The sequence below is a fragment of the Varanus komodoensis genome, unplaced genomic scaffold (assembly GCF_004798865.1).
Source record: "Varanus komodoensis strain SLA01 unplaced genomic scaffold, ASM479886v1 scaffold32, whole genome shotgun sequence".
In the NCBI taxonomy this organism is placed as follows: domain Eukaryota; kingdom Metazoa; phylum Chordata; class Lepidosauria; order Squamata; family Varanidae; genus Varanus; species Varanus komodoensis.
The window spans coordinates 6,822,694-6,850,687 of record NW_025335798.1 but is presented as its reverse complement, the minus strand read 5'-3'; the positions used below and the strand labels follow the sequence as shown (position 1 = coordinate 6,850,687).

General features: G+C 41.4%; 1 protein-coding gene across 1 annotated transcript in view; it reads left to right on the top strand.

The window, feature by feature from the left end:
- Positions 1–27,994, top strand: part of CNTNAP5 (contactin associated protein family member 5) — a 314,549-nt gene that overhangs the window by 283,928 nt on the left and 2,627 nt on the right. The window contains exons 21-22 of the mRNA XM_044438476.1: positions 3,155–3,242; positions 20,718–20,936. Of these exons, the coding sequence (XP_044294411.1) occupies positions 3,155–3,242; positions 20,718–20,936 (307 nt within the window). The remainder of the gene's footprint in view (positions 1–3,154; positions 3,243–20,717; positions 20,937–27,994) is intronic.

Below are 27,994 nucleotides of genomic sequence, written 5' to 3'. Positions count from 1 at the left end.
AGTTGTTTCAGCAGGCAGTAGACCCAGTTTAGTTCATGCCTGAGACTTGATCTGCCATGCAGATAGGAGCCAACTTAAATTTCAGGAGCTTCCAGTGAATTCAGAGTAAATAGGCTTCAGATAGCTTAAAGGTAGAGAGAAGAGATTCCCCAAAGACCCAAGGAAATGCAGAATCATAGAACAGAGTTGGAAGGGGCAATGAAGCCCATTGGCTTCAACCCCCTGCGGTCACAGGACACCAAGTTACACCCTCCCACTCAGATGTCTGTCCATTTTCTTTTTGAATGTCTCTAATGACATTCTAGATTATGCAGTAGTTGAGGACAGACTATGGTTTTATTTCAGCAACTTGGATATCAAAGCAGCATTTCCATTGTGGCCTGTGAGCATCTTTCACAGTTATCTGCCCATGACCTACTGTAGCTTGTGGAGAAAAAGCTTGAGACCTTAAGAAAACCTGGGTCAGAAGTTGGTTCCTGCCCCAAATGGTAGCCAAGATAGAGAAAGAGATAGAAATATATTCCAGATTAGGGTACACTAGACCTGCTTTGGAAAAACATAGAGTAGATGTGTAACAGGAAGGTCCTCCCCCCCACTCCCCATTTCAGGGGTCTTCACGTATTTTGGCCTGCAACTGCCACAATCCCTGACAATTGGCAATGATGGATGAAGTTTTAGTTTCATTTCATTGCACTCCATTTATTTCATTTCATTTATTTCATTTCTATAGCTTAACCTATTGTTCAAAATAACTGGGAGGACCGAGGTTGGGGAAGGCTGGAATTCTAACCTGGAATTGCTAGACATGCATGAATAGTGCAGTATTATTCCCGAAAGCCTACTTTTACACCTCTCATATATGTGAATAATCACTGCCTGGCTTTCTTATAGACCCAAGCACTAAGCCAATCTTGTTCCACCTACAATGTGGAGCACCCTGGCAACTTCTGACATGGGCCCCATAGAATTTGAGGCATAAGGCCATTCCTCCTTCTACCAGTCTTAAGGGGAGAGATTATTTAGCTTACCACCCCCACCCTGCAAAAGGAGCAAACAGGGGGCAGGGGCAGGTCTGGAAATCAAGCCAGTGTTTGCCTCTTGCTGTGGCTAAAACAGGATGGATAGGAGAGTGGGGTGGAGAGGAGGTGAGGAGGAGCTTGAAAAAAAGACTTCCTCTTTCCATCTTCCTAACCTGTGAAACTGGAGAAGCATTTAGCAGATGTGATAATCAAGTCATTCTTCAACTTGCACATTACAAAAATGAGATCAGGCTAGATGATGGCTTGGCATGTAGCTGAAGCAGAACAAGCAAAAGGGACTACAAAGTGTGTCTTGACCAGTGTTGGAGCGGCACAGATCAACAGTCAAAGGAACAAGCAAGACTACATTGCTGCATGACATGCTTTCAAATGCAAGAGGGACCTAATGTAAGAGTAAAATAAAATACCAGCAAGCCATCAAGATTTGTATCAGTCATCCCCAGTACCATTAATCACTGTGAGTAGAATAGTTCTATTACTACTGGGCTGGAAAGCAGAAAAGCTAATGAACACCATGGCTCATTTAAAGTAGACAGCAATTATGGCTTGAGCTGGGAGCATTTCTATTGCAACTTCTGTATGCCCTGAATTCAGAGACTTAGGACCACGTGCAGAGCAGGAGGAGAAGGAGAGGCAACCTGCACTTCTCTATCCCTTCACCCTGTCCTTTCACCCTGTGTATTTCACTGGATGGACTGTTTGACTATTTTGCCCATCAAGCTGGAGCCTTTTGAAGCAGTGGGAAGGAGGCTAGGGAGCCTTCAGGATAGCTTGTACCTGCTCTCTCCAGTCTCCTCTCCCCATGCCAATGTCCTCTCTGAGGTCACCTTCCAGAATGGCTGCCATGTGTTTTCTATGCTAGCTATGAGGGGCAAGTGGGATGGACAGTTGAATTGGGAATTTGAAACATCCCACAGCCTCTCAGGCATTGACTTGGGGTAAAAAGATTGCTCCTTTAGTGTTGCACCAAAATCTGTCCTCCAATTTTATGAAAGTGTTTTCCTGCACATGAAAAAGAGTCATTTAGAATTGTTTTTTGAGTTTACCTTATAACTGAGTGGTGGCTGAGGGAGTTGTCTGTGTGTCTTCTGTTATCCCTCTCTCCAGCATTCTGCCGGCTACTCAACTCTCCATGCAAGAAACTGGAATATATTTTCAGGACAGCTCTAACTGGAAGCAGCTTTTTATGTCTCTATAGGAAGGTTTATATTGAACTCAAAGAATTCTGACACCAATAAATAGAATTCAGTTCATTAGATAAGAGTGCAGTTCAGGGTTGTTCTAATGACTTTGAAGACATTTTCCAAAAATAAAATGCTTCTGCTATAGTTCCTGAATTACAAATTAAGGAATTTGTAATCAGTGGAATTAATTGTGTATTATTATGACACATGCGAAGTGAATGACTGATGAACTTTAATGAAGATCTGAATGACGATGGTAATGATGATGATGATGCTGATGCTGTGTGAATCTATATCCTGCTGTTTTGTGAATTGTGCAGTGCAGTATGTAGAAATGTATGATACAGATATAGAGATAAATAGATATGGATATACCCCATCAAATAGCTTAGGAGTCCAAATCAAATCCAGTCACGAGATAGCAAATTAGCCTAATGAAAGTCAATGGTGCTAAACCTGTATAAGCAGTTATACATTGTATGTACCTGCTTGCCCTTGAACAAACAGACAAAGGCAGACTTTAAGTTGCCACTCTAGTCTCCTGTCACTCTTATAATACTCTGCATACCTTTCCCAGCATAGGGCTAACCTGGATGTGGAAGATCCACAAAGATTTGCTTTGTGTTTGTTGCACTCGGAGCTTAGTTATGTAGATGCTCTGTGGGTGCCAAAGCACTTGTCTATATTATATAAAGATCCCTGTACTGAAGGCTTCTTGAAAACAATGCTATGAAGACATTTTGCCATACTGTTTAGCCCTTCCTGTTGAATGAAGGCATTGGAATTTTGCTATCCATGGAAACAGTTGCCCAGCAAGGGAAGTTATTACTTGGGCTTCAGCAACAACGCTTGTGCTATCAAATCATCAGGGCTCTCTCTGCATGCCTTAATAATGGACTTGCTTTTACTGACCCCTTTCCCCACTTTCAGATTGACCAGGTTCTCAAAGTCAAGCACAACTTTTCTTCAGAGGCTGACTTCAGGGCCATCAAATCTCTGTCCTTGGGGAAAGTCAAAGGTAGGCTTTGGCAATGGCTTGTCGATTTGCAGATGACTCCATTATGACTTTCGATGCAGTATATTGTTTGGGATGCATGTGGACACGCTTTCCCATTTGCCTCATACTATTACTTATACATGACTCTACTTACTGAGTGAGACACACAGTCCTGTCTCAGGACATAGTAATGATAACTAAGTTTCAGGCTGCTTCCTAATGATGGTTTGTGAGTGTGTTTGTGTGTGCATTATTGACCTGCCTTATTCTTTGTTTGTTTAGTGGGGAGGTGTGAGACTTAAGATGCTTCCAAAGTTTATTTCCATCTCCAACAGTTCCTCTTACCAGAAACAAAGTTGTTAAGGATGACTAGCTGCACAATCATTTTGAAGGTTAGCAGTAGGAGAGCTCCACCTCAAAGCACCCTTAGAAATTGTATCTGCACTGAACCAAAGAAGGGTGCTTTTGGTGCTGAGTATTATGCATGATAATAAGTTTGGAAAAGGCTAGGGAAAAAGCAACAGTGGCCCATTGTATTTATATTCCAAATTTGGGACTAGCCTACAAGACAGACAATGGATAATTAATCATTTATTTAAGGCTCTAGTTATATCCCAGATCTGGTGAGTAACATGATAAAGATAATGGAACAAAAATGAGGAAACTTGGCACACAACAGAGACGATGGCTTTGTTAAATGAGGCATTCATGCTGTGCTTGTGATCCCTCACTCACAGAAGTGGGTGCCTTTTCATGAGGTCACAGGGCCTCTCTCTCCTGAGTCTTTGAGACTTTTTCAGTGGCATTTAGAGTGAGGAAATCTGGTATTAAATTTTAAATCAGGACAAACTGGGACAAAAGCCACCTGAATAGATAGAAAACCTCTATACTGCAGTTATGCAACAGTGCCAGCTTGGCTATAAACAGTTAATAGGCTAGATTACAAAGGGCAAGAAACAACCCCCAGAAAAAAGCCCTGTGTAAAGGATGCATTTTCCCTCCTCAGTGAAACTGGAAAATGGTTGGTGTTGTTAGTCGTGAAGTCGTGTCCAACCAATCGCGACCCCACGGACAACATTCTTCCAGGCCTTCCTGTCCTCCACCATCCCACAGAGTCCACTCAAGCTCACACCAACTGCTTCAGTGACTCCATCTAGCCAACTCATCCTCTGCCGCCCCCTTCTTCTTTTGCCATCTATTGTTCCCAGCATTAGGCTCTTCTCCAGGGAGTCCTTCCTTCTCATTAGGTGGCCAAAGTATTTGAGTTTCATCTTCACTATCTGGCCTTCTAAAGAGCAGTCAGGGTTGATTTCCTCTAGGACTGATAGAAACCTTCATACAGCAGTGGGTTAAACTCGTCACATAAAGAAGTCCTTTAATAGCATAAATCTAGTTGTGTTAATTACAATTAGACCCCCTGAGCTCAATGGGTCTTTCTCCTAAATATATATACATAGGACTGCAGCCAGGCCCATGTATTCTGGCATAAGATTTTGTTGGCTAGGTCATATGTAATCAGGTGGATAAGGACAAAACATACCAACGACTGGATTCTGCTTGGTGGTGTCTGGAAGCAGCCAGGGAGATTTTAAGTGGAAAAATGGCTGAGAGGGAATGGATTAAATACTCTTTACCCTTCCCAACATGCTTTCTCACACACACACCGCATACCTTTCAGTATTTATATTTTCCTTATCCCTAGATTTTGGTTAAAAAATCTGACAGGCATATCTAGTTCGCTTATCACAGAAAAGTGTTTGCTTCTTAGCGACAGAAGCATGAAGTCTGTGAACAGCAATGCAGTGACATTGTGTCTCCCCTCATTCCTGTGTTTTGATCATTATTTATGATGAATTGTTGATTTTGCTTCTGGGACTGCCTTGAAAACAGACTGGACTTACAGATGTGTATTGTGCAAGGTTCTGAAACATCCTTGATCCATCTCTGTGTGGCCTGTAATCTGAAAAGATATGCAAGATTAATTCCATAATTTGCTAATACTGGGTGAGAGTTCCTGTTGTTATGACTGTTAATTTTAGCAGAGGTAAATAATTCTTACAACACCACTCTGATATTTTTTAAATGCCTACAGTATTGCAAGTAAGTATCAGAACCACTCTGATTATATTTTGTGCTTGAATTTATTCTTTTTTTTTTTTTTTTTTTTTGCTATACTGACCATATGTATGTTACGATTGTTCTCAATTCACATCACAATGTTTAAAGGTAGACAGGGGCTGGGCTCAAACAATACAACACAACAAGAAACCCTGGGTGATTACCATAGTTCATTTTTTTAACCACACTTCAGCCAAGAGACAATCAAGTGATTTCTGTGCCATTATGGCTTCCATCCTCCCTGCTCAGCCCTTCTGCTTTTGGCATGTGTCTCTTCAGTAAGAGTTCCTGAAATTCAATTCTATGGTGCATTGTTTCCAGTCTATGATGCCCACTTCATGGAAACCATGATCCTGGATTCATGCTAGGGTTGTGACAATCCTCACTAGTATCTGGCCTTCTTCCATCCATGAGACTTCTCATGTTCAGCCTTCACTTGGAGAGAAAATCAAGCTAGGAGGAAGTCCATGAACGCTCACAAAACCCCAAGTGTGCAAGTGGCAACCTTCTTCTGCAGCACGCACAACACAAATACAAGATGACAAGTTACACATCTTGAAGAAGGCCGCTGTTTGTGCCACATTTGCATTGGCTTGCTTGCTGGTGGGCATTCAGATGAGCAGGCAGAGGACTCACCAGGAAGTGAGATTCAGGGTCACAAGAAGGAAGTCTGGGGAGCTGAGCCCAGGGCATCCAATGGCTTCCGACCCACAAAATAGATTCCTGACATATGCCTTGTTCAGGCAACATGGCAAACCATGGAGCAAAGCATTGTTTCTTGTCATGATTTCTAAAGACCAAACAAAAGATGGTGGAATATCATGAATAGCTTCAGATAGCATGACAGTCCAACAATAACAAATAACAAATGACAACAATAATATCACAACTATGGCTTGTAATGTTGTCTGAACCCAGGCAGTATGTATGCTGCATGTATCCAAGGTCTTTATAGGACTTCTTCTATCAAAGAATCATAAATAGTAGAGTTGGAATGGACCAGAGCACCATCAGGACTCCAACCTGAAGCATCGCTAAAAGATGGCAGTCCAACTGCATCCTGAATGTCTATAGTGAGGAAGAACCCACAGCCTCCTAGGTCATTGGTTCCTTTGTCCTATTGCTTTAACAGTCAGGAAGTTTTTCCTGATTATTCCATGCCCTGCACTCTGGGATGATCAAGATGAGATCCTGGCCTTTCTCTCTGTCAGCCTTTCAACAACCTGAAGAGTGCTATAATCTTGTCTTCTCTTCTCAAGGCTAAATGTGTCCAACTCATTCAGTCTCTCCTCTAGGGCTTTTTTCTGACTCCCTAATCATCTTAGTTTCCCCTCCTGTAAGCCATTTCTACTTGTCTGCATCTTTCCTAAACCATTCACTCAGGACTGGATAGAGGCCTAAGCAGTGCTGAGTAGAAGGGAGCAAGCGCTTCACATGATTTGGAAGTGGTAGTTCAATTAATGTAGCCCAAAGTGTAGCACACCTGAATGTGTGCATGGATGAGCTTTCACCAGAGTGTGGACTGATGCTGGCTTAAAGGCTGATACTCCTGGATGTCTTCTTCCCTCTCTGTCCAATCTGCGTGTGTGTGAAGAAACAAATATTAAAAGTACCAAAAGTGCAACAATATGTGAATACAAACCCAAATGAAGATCATTTGCTTAAATAGAACATTCATCCTTTGCAAAACCATCCCTGATTTACTTCACCTGATTTTGTGTTTCATTTTCCCTACCTTCTCTACCTCAGCCCTTTATTCAAGGATAATAAGCTTACTGATAATGACAGGACAGTCCTAAAGGACTGATATTTGGTAGATGAAGGGATCCGTCTATGCAAAGCCTGCCCACCAGACTGAAAGGAATATATACAATTTTGGCCTTTTGCTTCCCCCTAAATGCATTGTGGTCTAAATGGATCAGACAGCAATGCATCCCTTCTGCCTTCCCACAGCTGGGAATAGAGAGGCATCTGGATTTAGCAGGGCCATGTCCTCTTCTCTCCCTGTCCACCCCCCACTTCTACCTCCCCTGTTCTCTTCCCAGGTTGCAACAGTGATCTAGCAGGAGGAACAGTCTTGGAGATTCTCCAGTAATGCAGGGAAGGTTTCTGAGTGGCTCTTCTCCTTGTGGACATAGCTTAGTTTTATGCCATGGAGATTCTCCCCAAATACCACGCATGAGTCACAGGATTGAATGTATATGATATTACAGCTGTGGAGATCCTCTTGGCAGGAATCTGACCTCTTTATTCTGTGTAAATTCATTAATGAATTAATATTACTAAAAGTGTGGCCATTTAATGAATTGTAATGCTTCTGTGTGTCCCATAAGCATGGTGCTTTGAGATGTATTCATCAAAATTTAGACAGTAACCCACAATGGTAAAAATGCAAATGCCAATACAATTCCAAACTCTCAGAGGATTTGTAAAAACAAAGAAAGGAGAAAAGGTTGAATATGCTTCCTCCCCCAAAAAGAGAAAGCCTGGGATTGTTTGTTGGCCTGTCTTTTCCTGGACCTAAATAATGTAGATTCTAGGTGAGCTTCTCTGGACTGGCTTTCTACAAGTGAACGTCCTCTTCCTAAAAGCTACCTATTCTTCTCCATATTCATCTCTTCTTGCCTTCCTAGCTACTAGGTAGAGGTAGAGTATTCCAGATTTCATTCTGAATTTTAAGACACTGAATAACTTGGGCCTGTTATAGAGCTACATTAATGGGTTAGTTTAAATAGTAAAAAGAAAAAGTATCCACCCCTTGCAGTTAAACAATATGCATGAGCAATCAATCCCATTAAAATCTACATGTTTTTGGAGGAAGAAGTGCAGCAGTTAAAATTAAGCATTTCCGCTCTGTCCTTTAAATTCCCAGCTGACTCATTAATATAGGTCAAAAGGACTAGACTTCTGAAGAGCACAAAGGGAAGGCTGATTTGGTAGTACTTAAATTAATGCTAGAAATAGGGTTGTACAAGAGTTCAATATTCATTTGAAAAATTGAAAACAATGTCTCGTCTGCAGTCCTGAACATAAACCCAGTTTTTGGAAAAACCTTGCAGATTCTTGTGATACTGTTCCCAAAATTCATTGACTCTGAAAAGTGCACATTCTTCCAAAATGACAAATTTTCATGGGGGACTAGATTATTTAATGGGAAGGAAAGTTTATCCTGCTTGAAAATGCACACTTTTCATGTTTGGGAAAACCTTCCATGCTCCTATGGACAAGAGAGAATGAAGCAAAATGACCATTCAGGTGAGAAAAGGGAGTTTCAACAAGCAGTAAAAGTACTTGTTCATCCATCTTTAGCTTGAAAGCCCAGCCTAGCTGCACAGATCCCCTTTCATCAAGTCAATGTGGTAAGTACCCATGTTACCAAAATCCATTTTGCTGCCATACTTTTATTAAGCCAACCAAAAGATGCCAGCCGTGAGCAGAGATCAATGATATAACTAAGAGACCATGAATTCTCATACAACTTACTGATTTGCAGCCCACTGAAACTCATCGCTTTCTTCTCATACATGTAGGAACTAATGACGTAGCCAATAGGCACTTTCAGGAAATTACATCAGACTTTGAAACCTTAGGGAATAAAATTAAGAACAATGGGGCTCAGATAGCTTTCTCCTCAATTCTTCCAGTTTTCAGAAGAGGAAAAGACATGGGAGAGAAATCTCCACATGAATTTCTGGGTGCGATGGTAGTACAGCTATGAGAGATTCAGATTCTGGGACCACAGGCAAAACTTCCTGGAAGACAGGCTGCTGCCAAGCAATGGGTTACACCTTAAAAAGAAAGGAAAGGGTTTACTTGGCCACAGCTTGAAGAAGTTTATCAGGCAGGTTAAAGTGAATTCTACAGGGGAGGGCAATATACATCTGGGTGCAACATCAACTGACAAGGGATTATCAACAGTGAAAGAAACTCTAGGTAGGCACTAGTCTCTCATAAAATGTAGGAAAGCAGCCGGGGATAATTCATGTGACCTTAGATGTCTATACACCAGTACCCAATATATGCTGTTTTGGGCTGCATCAACACAAGCATAGACTAGTTGACAAGCATTGGGCTGCACAGACTAGTTCCCCTGTGCACTAGTCAGACCTCACCTGGAGTACTGTGTCCAGTTCTGGGCACCCAAGTTTTAAAAAGATGCAGAAAATCTAGAAAAGGTACAGAGGATGGTAACAAAGAAGATTCATGGACTTGAAACAAAGCTATGAGAAAAGATTGAGAGAATTAGGCATGTTCAGCCTGAGGAAGAGAAGACTGAGGGTTGATAGGATAGTATTGCACATGGTAGGTATGTCATGAGCGGAGTCAGCTGGAGCCAGGGGTCAGACTAGATGGCCCAGGTGACCCTTTGTGACTCACTCTGTTTCTATGTACTCTACAAGTGCCTGAAAGGCTGTCACAAAGAGGAAGGACAAGATGTCTTCTTGTCTATTACAGAGTGCAGAACACGGAATAACGGTCTTAAGTGAAAAGAAACCAGGTTTAGACTAGACACCAGGAAGGATTTCCTCACTGTCAGAACAGTACGACAATGGAGTCTATTACCTGGTAAATTGTGGCCTCTCCCTCACTAGAGACATTCAAAAATCATCAGGACAACATCTGAATGGGATGGTGTAACTTAGGTCCTGTAATAGCAGGAAGTTGAACCCAATGGCCTTGTGGCCTCTTCCAACTCTACTACTCTATAATTCTATGTTCTTAAAATGTGCAATCAAGGAAAACTTTTGAGATTTTGATATATCTTTATCAGGCAAGATGATACAAAATCAATCTAGGGAACAATGCTACAGGGATGAAAAACCCTTACTTGATAGTGAAGTCACAGTATTTGCATGTTCAGGATACCAGGGTGAGGAGGTGAAGAAGGGCTCCATGGACATTCAGATTCTTGGGAGCAAGAACAGGAAAAAATGTTAGATCCCCTGTTTGGAACTATACAATCCAGTGGTTATTTCCATCCTGAGTAACGAAAATGCAGCCATACTTCTTCAGCAAGGCACACAAATGCTATTCAGTGTGATTTGCATGTATGGCAACTTGTAAAATGAAATAAAGCCTGCAGTGCACAAATAATAACATTTCTGAGCAATTTTCTCATTTTATTTAATCATGCAATTATGTACATGATCCAGCCCTATCCTTTGTTTAATCAGAGCTCTTGATACATGAGCTGGAGGCTCTATTTAACTGAAGTTAATGGTCAGACATTGTTCAGTGCTTTAAAATCTATGGCTGCTCTTGGATACACAATCGAGACATGGATCTCCTTATCCATATCAGGGTGAATTTATGAAACTGGTCCAGTCTTTCCTTGGAATTAATTGCATTGCTTCCAGGCAGTCTGTTCTCCATCTGCATGTGTTCCTCATCTAGGCATTCTTAAGGATGGTACAGCAGCTGAAATTAAACTGCTGGGCTTCCTATTAAATAAAAAAGGGCACTTTTGATGTGCTCAGTTGCTCATGCACTCGGCTTCCCTGCAAGGGAAAGTTAAGTGAGCCGTTCCAAGAGAGCGGCACACAAGCCATTTCTGGAATTAATAACAGAAATTAACAAATAAGATCAAAGATAGCTGGAGCATGTCAAGTTACAGAAGACTAACAGAGAATAAGCAGGGGGAATCCATCAAGCTTTAGCTAAAGTAAAACAACCTTCTTGTCTGATATTTTTCTGATCGCTGTTTAAACATGACCTAAACTCTCCAAAATAACAGTTATGATGAAATAACAGATTTTAAAATTATACAGCAGAGGTTCTACTGAAGCACTTGTCTTATTCAAAAGAGCATATATTGATCTTTGAATTGTGTCACCACTGTTTGGTGGCTGCCCTTGATTGCCCCCCTCGTCCTGCCCTAATCTTTCATGACATGGCTGAAGGTTTGAACTATGCATGTGATTTCAAGAACTTTTAATTTTTTTGTATTGCTTATAACAATTGCATATTAACATTTTATTTTTTATTTTTAATCCAATAGTGGTATTGTTGCCTTTTCTAATTTATCTAGCTACTGGTGGCTTGGGAAATGAAATAAAAAATAGAAAGCAACTGTATTAAAAAAACAAAACTACTGGATTCATGTGGGATTTTGCATCCTGTAATCTACACAGCTCTGTAATCTACACAGCTACAATTTATCCCAATTGTAGTCTGCCAGCCATCCTCTTCAGCCCTCCAGATATCCTGGACTACAGCTTTCAGGATTCGTGGCCATTCGCTATTGGCCATGATGACTAGAACTGATGCAATCTGAAGTCTTAGGCTACTGGAGGACACCAGGCTGGTGTAAGCATGGAAGCACATTAGCTGCAGCCTCATATGATCTGCCTGTTGACCATAGAGCATGCTGCTTTAGAGAACACATTGTGGTAATGATCCACCAGCACTGAAGACACAATGCAACATACGATGTAGGGAAGATCTCCCAATCAACAGAATTTTGCATTCATTTCTCTATAATGTCAGTAACTTTGACTGATTTTGGCTTTTAATAGTTATATGTTTATTTTAGTTTTTAACTGCCTTAATTCCTGGTTTCCTGCATACATGGTATAATGCATTCTACCGTATGACTTGCTCCAACATTTGCATTCCACCAGTGGGAGGATACTCCTGAAAGAATGAGACTTCCACATCTTCTCATTCTCCTTCTGCAGCCCTGCTTGGTCCCTCCAAATCCAAAAAGATCCTCCGGAGGAGATATGGAGAGCTCCACAGAGGGCTGCAGTGGGTGGAGTATATACAGATTCCCATTTCACCATCAGTATCCTTCTGCTGGCAAAATCAGATGGATCCAACCCATGGAAAGTTGACCTATTTATATTAATAACAGAAAGGTTATTGCCTCTGGTCTACTGGAAAATGTCAGATTTGCTTGCCTTATTATCCTTGACCTTATGAATTCACAGTGTTGTTGTCTCTAAAGATCTCTTTTCTCCCTCCATGTATGACCTCACATATGTCCTCTATTTAAAAGGATGAATTGTTAAATGCTTGTCAATGGTTAAAGTGCTACTGTTTCTTGTCTTCATGTGCCCTTGCTCCATGCCCTCCCATGGTCATGAGGGTTTGTCCATATTGGTTTTGTTTGATTCACATAGGGATGTCAGAGACTGGATTCGAATGATATTCGATCTCTGTGAATCGGAACTGTGGTTTCCACAGATGACTGACTTTTCTGACTTGTGTAGTTTTCATGGACTTACAGGCTGGCATGTTATTGTGGTGAGAGGGATCTGTGCAAATGTCCACTTGTGCAGGTGTGCATTGGCATGAATGCACAGTAGCACAAGTACGCATTTGAAAATGAATGAAATGTTCCTGCAAAAGTGTCTGATTCCATCAATGAGCATCTGTTGTATGAAAGATGCCCAACAATCCTAAAGCACAGAGAGAATACATTGAACAAAACCTGTATATCACTAGCATCAACATCCTTACCTTTTGTTTTCTTCATAGCCCTATCCATGGCTAATCCATGAACACAATTTTATTCAGTGTCTGAGTTGCTGAAAGAAAACTGCACGTTGCCTTTTGCAACTCAGCAGCACAGGGTTTCTAACTATTTTCCATTTCTGGACAGTTTGGCAGACCCGCAGCGCTTTAATGGGCCCATCTGTAGGTCCGTGGTTCTCAACTGTTCTTTTTTGAAGTACTCTGTAGAGCCATGGTGGAAGAAGGTTGGCGATGGGAGCAACAGAGAAGCTAAGCCTATCAAGGAATTGCTGCCTGAAGACCCAAAGCTCCCTTCAAGTGTTACAGGTGGCTAGGACTGATATCCACCTTTTCTCTGATTTTGAGGTTCAGAGAGCAATGCTATTGTCGGTGGGTGAGCAGCCCAAGCACAATAGGATTGTTTGGTCCCACCTTCCACTTTGTGAGTCAGTCTTGGGAGTACGGGGTCAGAGAGCCTCTCCCCCACAGCTGGTGCAGGTCAGCAGCCCTTCAAGGTCAGAAAAGCAACCTCAGAAGAAGAAAAGGGGGATGTTAAAGTGGGGAAAGGGAACTGGAGAGATCAGGATATAATTAACCTGAGTCTCTCCAAGCTTCCCTTTCTCCATCTCTGACCCACCCTCATTTTTTATCCGAAAAGGCAATTTGCAATCTTCTCTGTTGTGCCTCCTGTTCTGCTTTAGATGATTGCACACCTTCAGGTTTGCAGGCTTACAATCACCATGGTGTAATCAATAAGATCACGCCCTTAATGACCTTGTACTATAGAACCACTGTTCATTGGAAGATGCATTATGTTCTATTTCCACCTCTCACAAAGTTGTGGGGCAACATAGCAGTGGAGAGGGGGAGGACAGGCCACTGAGATCTCACTTTCCCACTAATGGACTTCACAAGGATATCTTTGTGTAACTATGTCAAGACACTGATAGGTGGTTTCTCTCTTTCCCCATCATGATGTGGTGAAAGCTGCCTGAATTTGGGATACTGCGTACAGTGGTCAGGTGACCTACATCACAGAGAACAGCTGTCTGTTTTAGAGAGCTGGCAAAGGACAGTCCTCTGTTTGAAGGATGGGTGGGATGTTTGGTGGGATGTCCAGGCCAGATCAGGTTAAAGTCAAAGAACCCAAAGGAATCGGAGCAGGGCCTTGCAGCTGTCCATCCACAGATAGTCTGCTTGGGCAGACTGAACATTCACCCAGGTCACCTAGTTAGTCCTCATGACAGTGAGATGTACCGCATGTCTATGGCAATTATTGTTTCTAAATGTGTGTCCATACATAAAAATCAGCACATATCGGTTTTGTGCAGATCTGGGCCTTCCTTTGTCCTCTCTTTTAGTGATGCAGTTCCTTTGCTCTGACAGTGCGCAAGTGGTCATCCCGCTACTCAGACATTTTTAGCACATTCTCAGCAGAAGCCATTATGGGCTATTACATCTTAAACCTAAGAATGGTTCCATTCCTATTAACCTCCAGTTGGAACAATTGCTTCTTTCTGCTTGGCCCCATTCAATATTGATCCTCACGTGAGCGGAGTGTGTGTGTTTGTGTATCTGCAGGGTTGGGGAGTCACTTCACACTGAGAGAAAAACATTCTACAACCGTCTTTGGAGACAGCTACTATTTTCAGAAATAGAGTTTGCATGGTAATATTACTTAATTGCCGTGTCTTATGTTACACTCCAGAGAGTATCTATAGGATCTCTTTAGGGAGGCATGTCGAAATAGAAGGTTGCAAAGTCTCCACCCTCTTCCCCATGAGATTCTCTCGTGTAGCTTTATTTTTAGACCAAACCGTTCTTCTCTCAATTGACTGCAGCTGTCTGCTATCAAAAGAATCTTGTATTCCTTTGTTTGGCATTTGCTGCTCACCATTATGTTGCATCAATCAAGTCTTTTCTTATTACAATAGTCCACATTCTGAGCACTGAATAAAAATGAAAATAAAATGGGAGTGTTTGTTTTTGACACGTTTGTTTGAAGGGTCGAATGGATGGCTTTTGAAACTGAATAAAATTGTCATGTCTCGGCTTTATGCTATTGTGTGTTTTAGATTTTAAAATACAGTCTTTCAGGATGTTAAAAAGTGTGTGGGCAAAATTAGTGCTAGCATGTTTGACTTGTACAGAAAGGCATCAAGAGTTTCTAGTAAATTGCTGGGTATATGTCGTAAAGCCTAAATTCTTTACTTGGGACATGATACCTTATTGTTCTAAGAAATTCTTATTTCTGGTAACCTTTTTGAGGCTTTGATCACCCACAGGCTCTATTAATGGCTTTTTATGCTCAACATCAGCACTCCCACATGGGTTGATATTTTATTTATTTATTTATTTATTTATTTATTTATTTATTTATTTATTTATTTATTAAGACATTTTTATGCCGTCCCATTCGCCGAAGCCTTGGGGCGGCTTACAACAATAAGTTAAAAATACAAATACAATAAGTTAAAATACAAACATTAAATTATAACCTTAAGTTAAAATGTTTGTAAAATGTAAACATAAAGTTAAAACACAAAAATAACAATATAAAATAGGTCACCCTGGCCAGATATGTGACATGCCTGCTTGTAATGGGAACAAGAACCATGCCTTAGGGATAGAAAACTTGCTCCATTTAAGTTTCCTAAGAAGGCATCAGCAATTATAGGCAGCCTATCAATGCATGTGTAAATAAACAAATAAGTTTGTGAACTTTCAAACATTTTTTCTGCCCTACAGTCAAAAAGCAGGCCATGTTGAAGCTCTCCTCTCCTCTCCTCTCCTTCTCAATCTCTCTCAATCTCTCTCTCTCTCTAAAATATTTATACAAGTTTGGAACCAAGGACTGTGTATATCAAGTGCAATTTTCATAAATGCATGCAAATCAGGGACTATTTATTTGTTTATTGCATTTTTATACCACCCAATAGCCAAAGGACTCTATTGTGTTAGTTCATTAGTTTTTATTCACTGCCCGTGTTGTTCTAGCATTCAATAGTATAGGGCTATCTTTTTCTCCCCACATATGCACACACTCCACCTGAGCCATCTTGAATTTCCTATCAGTTTATTTCAGAATTATGAGAAAAAGAGATGTCTGCACCACAATGTCCATGAAGTTATGCAATCTGCACACATTCACAATGTACAATTTGTACATGTTTGCAGAGTGGAGTCCTGAATTATGCACAGCTTAAAAAACAAAACACAAGCTGTAGCCCATGCTTAAGATAGAATTTCACGTGCTGACTCTGTTTATTTGATCAATTTAGCCCCTGCCCAGGGTTGATGGAATGGACCCCAAAAGGCCACGTTGAGAAAAATTGTTGGCTCCAGATACATCAAACAGTTTCATGAAGCTGGGGAAATATCCTCTGACTCAGCTTTATTTTGGTTGTCAGCAAGAAATATATTGACAGTTCATCAAGCCAAAATGGAATGAGTTTTCCAGTGTCCCATATCTCTGAACTCAGTATTTGAGTGGTTCTTCCCTTCAGTGGTGGTGAAAAATATGACCAGTGTTTTGTATCTGCAGATTCACTTCCTGCAGAGCCCCAAGGACCCAATTTTATGTTTAGTGGCAATGCTCGGAAACAACTATGCCTGAGGGTGATTTTCTGCCTGGCCTGTGTGCTTCGATGCAGAAATTCATTGTTAATTACTATGCTTCTCTCTACCATCTAATTTGTGACTGAGCCATGCTGCAATTGCAGTCATCAATTTGAAAGGACAGTAGGAAAGGAAATCTTGTTATTATATTATTAATTTATATTGGGTGGAGATACTGAACCTACTCTTAGCATTGGAGGTGCATTCTGCTAGGCACCAAGCTTTCTGGATAAGGCATTTCCTGACTGATTTCATACACTGTTCCAGAGGGCTGGTAGTGGCAGTCTATCTCAGGTGCTGCTGATTATTGGGAGTGGGCAAACTGGGCTGCATATGCTTTTTGGTGGTTTCCATGTGGTCTGCAGAGCCCTTGGGAGCTTAATCTGAAATTCTGCTCATCAGCTGATCAGCACTGCCATGCCAGCAGGCCAAGTCAGTCTTGTTAAGTAGTCACCAAATCTCCAGAGCCTGGTCTAATGCAACACAGACACTTCTTTTATTCATGTTCCTGAACTTTAGTACTTGGTTAAGATCAAGTAAGGAGCCAACAACATACAATGCTCCAGAACAGTTTTATGAAATGTGACATGCTGTTCAGTTCATTTTAAACATGTAAGAACATAAGAGAAGCCACGCTGGATCAGACCAATGGCCCATCCAGTCCAGCACTTGCACACATCGTGGCAAACCAGCTGCCCCCAGGGCCCCTCAAGCAGGATGGGTGCAAGAGCTCCTCAGTAACTGATAAATGCATGCTGCCTCTGTTAACAGAGGTAGCACATAGCCAGCAGAGAGTTATACGTAGCAGCTGACAATGCCAGGTTGACAAGGAAGTGCCACCAAAGTGTATGAGAAACTTCAGCGGTGTTCATCTGTTAGGGCACCCTCTCCTCTCCTCTCCTCTCCTCTCCTCTCCTCTCCTCTCCTCTCCTCTCCCACACACACACACATGCGCGCACAGGGTTCCAGTGACATGACAATCCATCATGACTTGCCACTCATGCTTGTTGGCTGTGTATTGCACACCCAGATGGATTCCTGCAGGGTAGCTTGTTTGAGGACAACAAGGACACTGAAAATCCATAGCTTGTGCTATGGGTTGCTGAATCCATGATAGGTTGTCATGTTGTCCAAAGCCAAGTGACAGATACCATCATGGGTAGCCACAATTGGCTGTTTATCTCTATTAGATTTATTTATCAGCCCATAGCCCAGAGTGGCAAAAACCTTTTGTCAAACTTAGCAAGTACAGCCTGGCCCTCACCAGAACCAGCTGCCCACAAGTCCTCTCATGAATGTCTGCCTGCCTGTCTGAAAGTTTGCTTGTCTGTATGTTTGAGAGGATATTAAAGGTGACTTGACAACCACCTTCCATGATCCCATTTTGACAGCTACTGAAAGCTCCTTTAAAGTGCCCTAACAGCATCTGGGAGGGGCTGTCATTGGCTGCAGATGGTTGTTGTGGTTTTGCACACAACATGTGCACTGGTAGATTCACACACACACACATAAAGATGCACTGACATGATGGTCAAGTTTTGCAGTTGTGCAACGCCAAAGTGTAACAGGTGTTAACCCTGGACCCTGGGCACTGATCCTAAGAGGTGCCAAAGGGAAGCAAAGGAAAGACAAGAGAAAGCAAAGATGTTTATCCTACATGGCAGGATCCTTCAACTTTTTGCTTGCTTGCTTTTTGTCCTGGACAGTCCTCAAGGTTGTGCATATTTTGCACTGTTTTCCTGATTCTCTAGCTGCTTGGGAAAGTGAAAAAAATGTATCTCATGCCCATGCCAAGGGGGAAAGGAGGTTTAATAGTTAGCTGTTATACATATGTGGTATATTCTATACTGTATTGTGGTATTTTAACTTAATATTTATATTTTTAATTTATATTATAATTATTGTGAGCCGCCCCGAGGCTTCGGCGAATGGGGCGGCATAAAAATGTTTTAATTAATAAATAAATAAATAAATAAATAAATAAATAAATAAGGCTGTCATGCATAAAGTCAAACAAACAAAACATTAACTTATCTAAAACAAACATTTAAAGACACCCAAAATTCAATTTTTCTAAGACCAGAGGTGGTGAATACACTTTTGCACTTTTCTGAGCACCTGGAGTCTCAGTAAAAAGAAAAAAGGAAGGGTTAGGCAGCACAGAGTTTTGCTGCGAATGGGTGTAAAGCACACCATTCCCCTTTTGCAAATGGAAATTTCTCACACTTTTGCTTTCTCTTGACACCTTGCCTTTTGACAGCTGTCAAGACAAATCAAATGGGAAAAGAAACTTTTTGGAGCCCTTTTGGAGCAATGTCCAAGTTGGCACTTGTTGAACTTTGATGGGTTTCAGAGGGTGTCAAAATAGGGTTCATGAAAGCAGTTGTCAAGCCAGCTTTTCATGATTTACAAAAGAGGGAGTGGGTAAATACAAAAAGGCCATGGGGAGTTGAAAATGGGGGCCCGGTTGGTCTTTCTGTAGTGTCCCATGAGAGATCCATGAAAAAGCTGAGGAGAAGTGTGGAAAGGGGTAACAATCCACGATGAGCTGATCATCTGTGGAGTATAAGGTTCTTTGTTTGGGCAACAATGTTCACCAGGATGTGCTGCAACGCTGTGTGGATGTGCTCGTGGTCTTGCACACTTGTGGCACCTTGAAGACTGACAGTGTTATTGTGATAAGATGATAAAAATAAGGAACATAAAGAGCTGGTGCAAAATAAATCTGCAGGCCTTTGAAGTGCCACCAAACTTGTCTCTGTATGTAACTTTAGAACCAGGATTACATTTGGGCTTCTGGTGGTTCAGTATCCAGCCGGGATGGACTTTGGTTACCCAGGGACAATGAGATCAGAAGAAATGTGAATAATCAATAAGATCTGGATGTGAATGATTCATTCTTTCCAATGTCTGAGATATAGAAGAAAATGAACTTTGCATCTTAGGAAGTGGTGTTCTTCCCATTGCCGTTGGTGATCTTTTATGGTGCTGAAGGTGTTCAGTTTGAATTAATATGTAAAGCATAGCCTTCTGGAAATATAAGGTTATGCAACAGATTATTGAAAAAGGAAAGGTCAATGGCTCTGAAGTCCCTATGATAATTGCATTATCTTGGTCTTAGGTGGTATCTTTGTTGCTAGTGCTTTGCAACAAGCAACTGCACATATCCTCTTGCATTCATGAGTTATCTTACACAATAGCCTCCTGAACATTATTTAAATTGGTCTTTCAATTTTCTATACTTCTTTGTGCATTGCCTATGGCATTTTATTCATTTAATAAGTAGAGAAAGATAACACATTTATCCCATTAAATATCATCTGGACTCGTACATCTGAGGGATATATTCCAATCCAAGAAAGGTCCAGGGGTTACATCCCAAAGGTAAAGTGGTGTGGTGAAAGGCAAAGTGGGTGGAGCAAAAAGGATAGTCTTACTTAGGCTTCTTAATGTTAAGCCTACTCAGAAATAAGTAGGACAAGCTTCTGCATGTCTAGTCAGAAGCAAGCAGGTCTGAATCATCCAGGAGCACCTTCAAACAGCATTTTACGAATACCAAGTCCCTGCATGCCTACTTAGAAGTAGGCAAGACTGGATCACTCAGGAGCACTTTCATAGCATCCCAAGTACTGAAGGTTCTGCTTATCACCTATATACAGACAGGACAAGAACCAGAAGCAAGCAGGACTGAATCATGGAGCAGCTCCTGTTCCATGCTCTGAACCCTTTTCCCTGCAAGGAAACCTTTTATGTTTCATCATCTGCTGGTTTCTATCCTTAATGAGTTTCCACCTAGCATAACTCTGTAAGGGAGTCATCCTGCCCATTTTTTGGAAGGGGACAAGAGAGATGTGGGGAGGACAGCCTCATGGTGAAGGTGAAAAATGCCACTTGGCAGGAGTCCTTAATACAAAGCATGGGGTGTCTCCACGGACCACACTGGCTTTCCTTGCTCATATCCCCTAAAAGTTAGCCACAGTGTCCTTTAATTTATACCAGACCAAGTGCAGTTGAAGGCTTATGCCATACATGGATGTTTGGATATAAGACTTCGTTGAAAGGATTAGAAACTCTTTAGAAACTGGCCGCTGACCGGTAGACAATTTGTAGTTCTCTAGTCACCTTGCCTGCATTTTCTACCCTCCCTCTCTATTTGCTATGTTGGCTGAAGGAGTAAGCCAACCTTTGTGAAGGACCACATAATTGTTAACCCCTGAGATAAAGTGGTGGGAATGAATCTTAAACTCTCTTTAATTTATAGGAAGAAAGGCAGGCTAAGAGCTTCCTTTTGCTTTGCATTTACAGATAGTCAAGGCCTGGATCTGGAGGTCTCCAGGGCAAACTCGTTTGGATTCATAGGATGCATGTCATCTGTCCAGTACAATCACGTAGCTCCACTGAAAGCGGCTTTGCGGCATCCCAGTATAGCACCTGTGACCGTCCTGGGTTCCTTGTCTGAATCAAACTGCAGATCATTGGTTGATGTTGATGTAAATACAGCAACAACAATATACTCTTCCTCAGGTATGTTCAGCCTTTTTTTTACAGACTGCTTTCTAATGCCTTTGTTCAATTCTTTTACTTTTTACTATGCACTTGAGCTGTGGCAAAGAGGTGCTGTACTTCCTCTGCTAATATAAGCACCATGGGGGACCTTGAATTCACAGAATCCAACTGAGTAAAACTGGGACATGTGGCTAGAGTTTTAACTAGCTCTGTTTGTTCATGTTGTACCAATGGATCCATGCAGGGTAACTTCACAGTATTGTAAGTGAATGGCTGAGATTTTAAAAAATGCAAAAGTCGTTCCTGCAGGGTTTTCTATGAACAAATGCTACAGATCAACAATATTATAAATGAATTCCTGACTATTTTTATACTTTTTGCTAAAGCACTAAGGCAGAGCACAGATGGGGAAGGTACCATCCGGAAGTTCAGGGCTTTATCCAACATTAGTCTAACATAACCCACATTCATTTCAATTGACATGATAAGTAAGGGAGGTATAGGAGGAAAAAAACCCTGTACATATTTTAAGGGAATTTTTCCAAAGGCTACCTTAACAGATATAGGTCCCTCTTGGCCACATAGTGACTGCACACTTTCAAATACATACCTATTGCGGATGCATTTTTTCCCTTTTAGAATGTATCACAACCCCAGAAATGGTTAGCTGTCCTCCTGCGAACTACACCTAATCCTGAATTTTGTTATTCAAAGTAGGGATCAGATATATCTGAGACAGGGAGACCTTGCCAGGGCACATTTCTCAGCCAGCGCTAACAAAGACTCTCTTCTTCCTGGTCCAGATTGCTGGACACATTTCCTCATCTGTCTGACATTTTCCTAGAGAGCCAGTGTGGTATAATGGTTAGTGTGCTGGACGGGGGCTTAAGAGATCCAAATTCTAGTTCCCCCTTGACTAAGTGACTGACTGACTTTGGGCCAGGCAATCACTCTCAGTCTATCTACCTCACAAGTTTGTTGTGATAAAATGCAGGGAAAAAACCCTAAAATGTGATAAAAAGGAGGGTAATCATATGAGCCACCTTTGGTTCCTTGTAGAAAACAGGTGGGATATAAATATAATAAATGAATAGTAACATTGAATGAACCTATTTCTGACCTGGTATTACCAGCCTGCACCTTGACTCTCAGTACCGTATGGACATCATCCCTGTGAACAGACACCCTGCAGGACATTTCTGCTCAAGAGCAGTCACTTTTGTGCTTCCAGTCTATGGTGATAATAATACTGGCTTCACAATGTGTTCTTCTTCCCAACATGCAAAACACTTAAGATGCCCTAGAGGCTATTTAATGATTGCAGGCAAGAAATAGACTGCTGGGATCATCATCAGCAAGTAATACGACTCTCTTTAAAACCAGAGAGGGTAAGAGGCAAGCCCAGAACAGACTGCATGAACACACATATTCCAAAGCTTGTATCCACCTACACTTTTCCACTGGTGTCTATAGCATGGAATTAATGGATGCAATGGTGAGTTGCACATGAAAGGATGTTCAGATAAAAACAATTGAGTAATAGGCTACCCAAAAATAACTTAGAAAGCCTGCTTCAGTTAAACAGAAAGTGAATTCCATGTCTAAACATGACATGTTCATCCAATCTCTGTGTCATTTTGTTCCCCACATACTCAAGTTCCATGACCTGAAAGGCTGGCTCATCCATATTCTCATTTTAATAACCTCCTTGGTAACCATTCTATTACAAAATTTATACATCACTTGGTGTCTAAGCAGATTCCGAAGGAGGGAACAATGAAAGATACCATACTACAAAAAGAATAACACAACTATATCAAAGTAAATTCTTTAAAAAGAAACTGTGGCTGCTCAATAAAGGAACACTTCTTGAAATAAAGATGTTTTCCAGAAGCACCAAAAACAACATAATGTTGGTGCCTGTTGACTGTAGGATCCTTAGAAATGGATCTGGCACTGAGGGCTGTTTTCTGGGTGGACCTACGTTGGGCTAGAAGTCCTTGCAGAACTACTCAGAGCTTGTCTTCTGATGTCCTAAGTGGCCAGGCAGGCTGATAAGAGAAAAAAAAATACTCCCTTGGGTCTGCTGAGCTCAAGTTGTTTAGGGCTTTAGATAGTAGAATCTAAACCTTAAACCTGACCTGGTAACAAAGAGACATCTGACACATTTCTCTCAGCAGAGGAGTTACATGCAGAAATTAAAGCTTTTTAGTTTCTGTTGTCCCAGCTTTGTACAATTTTGCATCAGATCCCACTTCATTTTGTCTTGTACCCAAACATATGCAGAAAAGAAGAAATGGTCTTAATGTCTGCTGCAAAATAAAAAAATGAATTATGGTTGCTCAGTGGTGAACAATGCTCTCTTTTTGTGCCCAGATTGCCCTGCTGTTACTTATTGAAAAAACATTTCTTGTTAATATCATTTGACAGCATCCTTAAGTGTTTTTCTGGGTGGGTGTAAATAAAATATATTCACTCTCCCCCTAACACACACACAAAGAGTACACAAGTCTACTCCTGCTTGTTAGTATTCTAGATGATCAGCAAAAAGATCCTGTGAAAAACACACACCAGCTGCCATGCCAATGCACTTTTGACATCTTAGGAAAGCATATCAGTCATACTCCCATTTATTTCTCAGTGGTCAGTGGTATGGGAAGGCTTTCTCTCTCCATCCTGATTACCACACACTGATGATTCCCACCAGATGGCCATTTTACAAGTTACTGCTAACCCCGCAGAAATAAAGCTCTAGAATGCCAGCAAAATGGAGTTATTTAAAAGCCCCACATTTTCTAATTCTCTGATGACTTGGAGGACAGTCATGTGCATTTCAATAGCATGCCCCACTAAGCAGGAAGCCCCCGATACTGCATTCATACAACAATTCACATCAAAAGTGGGCAGCCTGCTATGACTTTTTTCCCTCTTGATCTTGGAATTTACCAGGGCCAGGCTGGGGAAGCTTCTGCTGTCATTTGCCATCTGCTTCTTCATAGCAAACACCTCTGTATACTTCCCTAATCTTATTTATAGTTGAATGAATAATAATTCTAAGAAGCTGATTGGCCTGAATTCTGTAATGCATACACACACTTGAGAGTTGCGTTTCTAAAAATATAGTATTTTCAACAAAGCACACATTTATAAATGCAGGCATATCCATGCAGAAAAAGTAAAGGAAGGAATAATAAAATCAGCAGGAAACCTCTCTGCACCAAGCAATGGAGTTATTGCTGCAGTTTAGTCTTTTGGTTGCATCAGCAGGACCCACTGATAGTGTAATGGGGGGTTACTGCTCCCTAAAGCAAGCCTGGACATAAACAGAAATGCTCAGGGCAGGCAGTAGAACTCCCTTCTTTGATTTCTGCTTCCTGCTTCATTCTAGGTCAAGTAATTCCACCTGTTTCTGCGTTGCTTTAAAAACTGCAGGCCTTGCCCACTGGAGAAACTGTGAGTCAAGCTGGTGTGGGCCTTGTAGGATACTGTTCAGCAGGATGGTGCTAAGTACCAGATAGTTTTGGGCCCAAGACTAAAGCAGTTAAGCACAAATGAGCATATAGCAGCTTACAAGTGCTCTACATGCTGTGAAGGACCGTCTCCTTAGGACACCCTGATCTGTAACAAGAGATGTGCGGGAAGGGAAGTGGAGGACAGTTGATTTCATGGGAGGAAATAAATAAAAACACATCTGACAGAAAGATTCAAGGGGAGGGAGCAGGAGCAGAATCTTAGGGAATGGGCAAGACAGTTATTCTTGGTGCACTTTCCAAGGTCAGGGTTATACAGACTTTTCCGATGAGGACTTTAAAGACTGGAAGAAGTGGCTTGTGGGAATCAAGGGGTCAGAGGAGGGTTAGGCTGCCCAGATTCTCATACAGACAACTGGAACTGGCAGGGCTTGGAAGAGGTGAGAGGGGACAAAGGAGAGGAGGAAAACAAGCTCATGCCCTGTCAGTCTCAGGATAGAAGAGTCACCTAGTTAGAGGGCTTGTGTAGATCTTGGAGGGATGGAGCCCAGCTTAACTGAAATGGGGGTTTCTGGAACTTGTTTCTAGGTTGGGTTCAACTCATGACTTTGTTCATGCACCAAGACTAGATTTGTAGTTGCTGTGGTGTGTCAGCTGTGAATTGGCATATTTTGCGATGAGACTGCCTGTTGTTTTGGAAGCTTGAAGCAAGCAAGAGAGTTAGGATTCGGGTTAGCTCCCGAAAGGCAAACAGCCAGCTAGTCCAGTGCAACGAGATACAATGAGATCACCTGGGTGTCTGTACGTTTATTTCAACAACTGCCTGTGGACAGCAGGATAGCAGCCTCCCAAAAACTGGGGCTCCAAGTGAAATTTTTGGGGTTCTAGTCCTGGTGGGACACTCTTTAACATCACTTCTTCTGCTAAGGGTTTCAAAATGTCTTTAATGGAATAAAACTGTTCCTACTGGCCACAGATGTATGTAGTTTTTGTACAATGTGATGGAGCACCTACCAGGACCTTACCACCTTCTCCAGTCAGACCCTTTCCTTCTCTCCCTACCATTCACTTCTCTGGCCAAGGAGAGGAAAGTTGGTGGACTTATCTCTCATTCTAATATTTTCTTGTTTCCTGAGTTGAGCAGAGGTGACAATGAGCAGAAGGACAGGCTGGCCAGATGTTGATGTGGTGCATGAGCAGAGCAGGAGCAAGGCAGGAGAAGCAGTGAGGGGAGGCAGCTGGCAGACGTGGCAGAAGACTTAGCACATGGGCCGAAAAGCTGCATCAGGTGGACACAGGAGGAGAGGTGGCATGCAGCAGAAGCAGTGGGAAGTGGTGACAATGGTGTGGGGACAATTGTGTTTGTGAAACATAGCAGGGCCTATATAGCCCATACAATAGAGGACCATCCTCTGCTAGCTCTCCAAATTAGAGGACTGTCCTTTGTAGAGTAGAATACCTGGAAGGAAAGAATACCTATAAAGGGCGGCAAACACAGTGCAGAATCAAAGAATGGAATGTCACAAAGCAATCTTTGTGTTCTGCTTTTAAAATAACACCATTTAAAGTACCATCCTTTTTATACAGAATACGTAAACAGAATGCCAAGCTTTCTTTTTCTTGTTGGAATCAATTACTCTGCTCAAAATCTTTATCAGGTTTGAAAGTCTGAAATGGATGCGTCCTCCAAAAATAGAAGCCGTAAGTGTAGCAACTCCAATACAGAATAAGGATATTGGGGTTTGTCCAGTGGAGGCAGCGCTAGCAGAAAGTGCTTGTGTTCATTCATGGCAGATCTTCTCATTTTGGCTGTTTCTTCCATCCGCTACTGCTCCCCAGACACAATGCCCAAAATGGGTCCCCTGATGCTGCAGGTTGGGGGACCCTATAGAATGGTGTGGGATATGGTGTGGATGGATGCAATGGGCAGGTGGCATTTTGTACCTCTTATGCAAGCAGAAGCATTTTGTGCTAGTGCAAAGCCAATGACAGCAAAATCAAACTGGGATTTTATAATAGTTTGACATTTATTTCTATGATGTTTATTCCTATGATTGTCCCTATTTCCATGTTATTCATTCTGGAAATGTAAAATGAGCTCAGGTCCTGAATTGCAGAGGGATGTACAATGCACAGATGAGTTCATTTGCCACCTCTCCGCTGGATGCAGGGGAAGGGTGGGGAAGAAAGGCAAGGTGAAGCACAATGTGCAGTTTTTTTCTCTGCCCTAATTCCCTGTAGCTCAAACAGGAAGCACAGAAGAGGTTTGAGGGGAAATTCCCTGTCAATGGATTTTGAAGAGTCACTTTGAAATTAATTCTGTAAACAACTGCTTCCTGGGCAGATATATGTCCAGTCAAGTGAGGTGGAGCAGCCATGTATACCTCCTATGGCACACACATGAAATGTCTCATTGTTTATATTGTAGTTGGTAGTATTCCTTGAGCTAAAAAGGGCACTGTATAATAAGTATTGATTGATTAATTTTAATTTGTGCCCTACCTACCATTTTGTCAGAAACGGCACACTACACTGCTTGCATTAAATATAGCATAAAAATTAGCATAATTTTTAAAAATAGTACAGGTGCAAATGATCCAAGAGCAGTTGTTCTTGCTTTTATTACTCTATTTTAATTCTGTCATATTGAAATTTTGGTATTTTGTTTTGAAAACTACATTAAGGGATCTTGATAGGGTAGCACAGGAGTTTGTGTGTGTGTGGATGTATATGCACAAGAAAGAAGGAGAAAGACACAGAGGGATGGAAGGAGATAATTTAGCAGTGTGTTAATTAGCAAACTCATGGACAACCAAATTACTTAGATTCCCTCTTAAATCTCATACAGATTTGTATCCATATCAGATTGCAGGCTTGTTTTTGTTTTAATTTTGCATGAAATTCCATTGGTATTTTTGTTCCAATTTTTCCATCAGGTCTGTACATGCTTAAAACCTAAGTATTTTCCCATTAAAATATATTTGGAGACATTATTCATGTGATTTTTTTTTCAAATGTATGCATTCTGTTAAATATATTTTTGTTTGTTTGCAAATCATGTTGCAAGCTCAGAAGTGTGTGGACTGTAAGAAGAGAGTGTGTTTGAATCCATGTTCTATCCAGAAGGTGAAAATTAAATGATAATTAGGATTAGGGTTAAAAAGATAAAAATGAACTGAAACAAATTTTTCTTACCTCCCTAACAGACAGACTGATTCTGCAGGCTTAGAATCAGTAATAAAGACGCCACTATAAATTTGAATAATAATTTTGTAGACTGATTTGAAGTTCATTGATCAACTCAGTCTGCAACTGGACCTGGCCAGATCACTGGTGCTTCCATGGTGAATGCTGTTTATTGGGCTTGAAAACAGAGCCCAAACATGCATTGCCTGGACTGATTTTCAAGGCTGATTCATAACTTACTGCTAGTGTTTTCTAAATTTGACAGGTGGAAAATAAAAATCTGTTTCTGTAATTAGCATACATGAAGTTGCCCTTGCCATTGAGCAATGGAACTCTGAGTCAGCTCTGGACTAGAATGGCGTGTTGTTACATGCAGAGAAAGCAAAGATTGGCATTTTTTTCCTATCTATCACCTACATC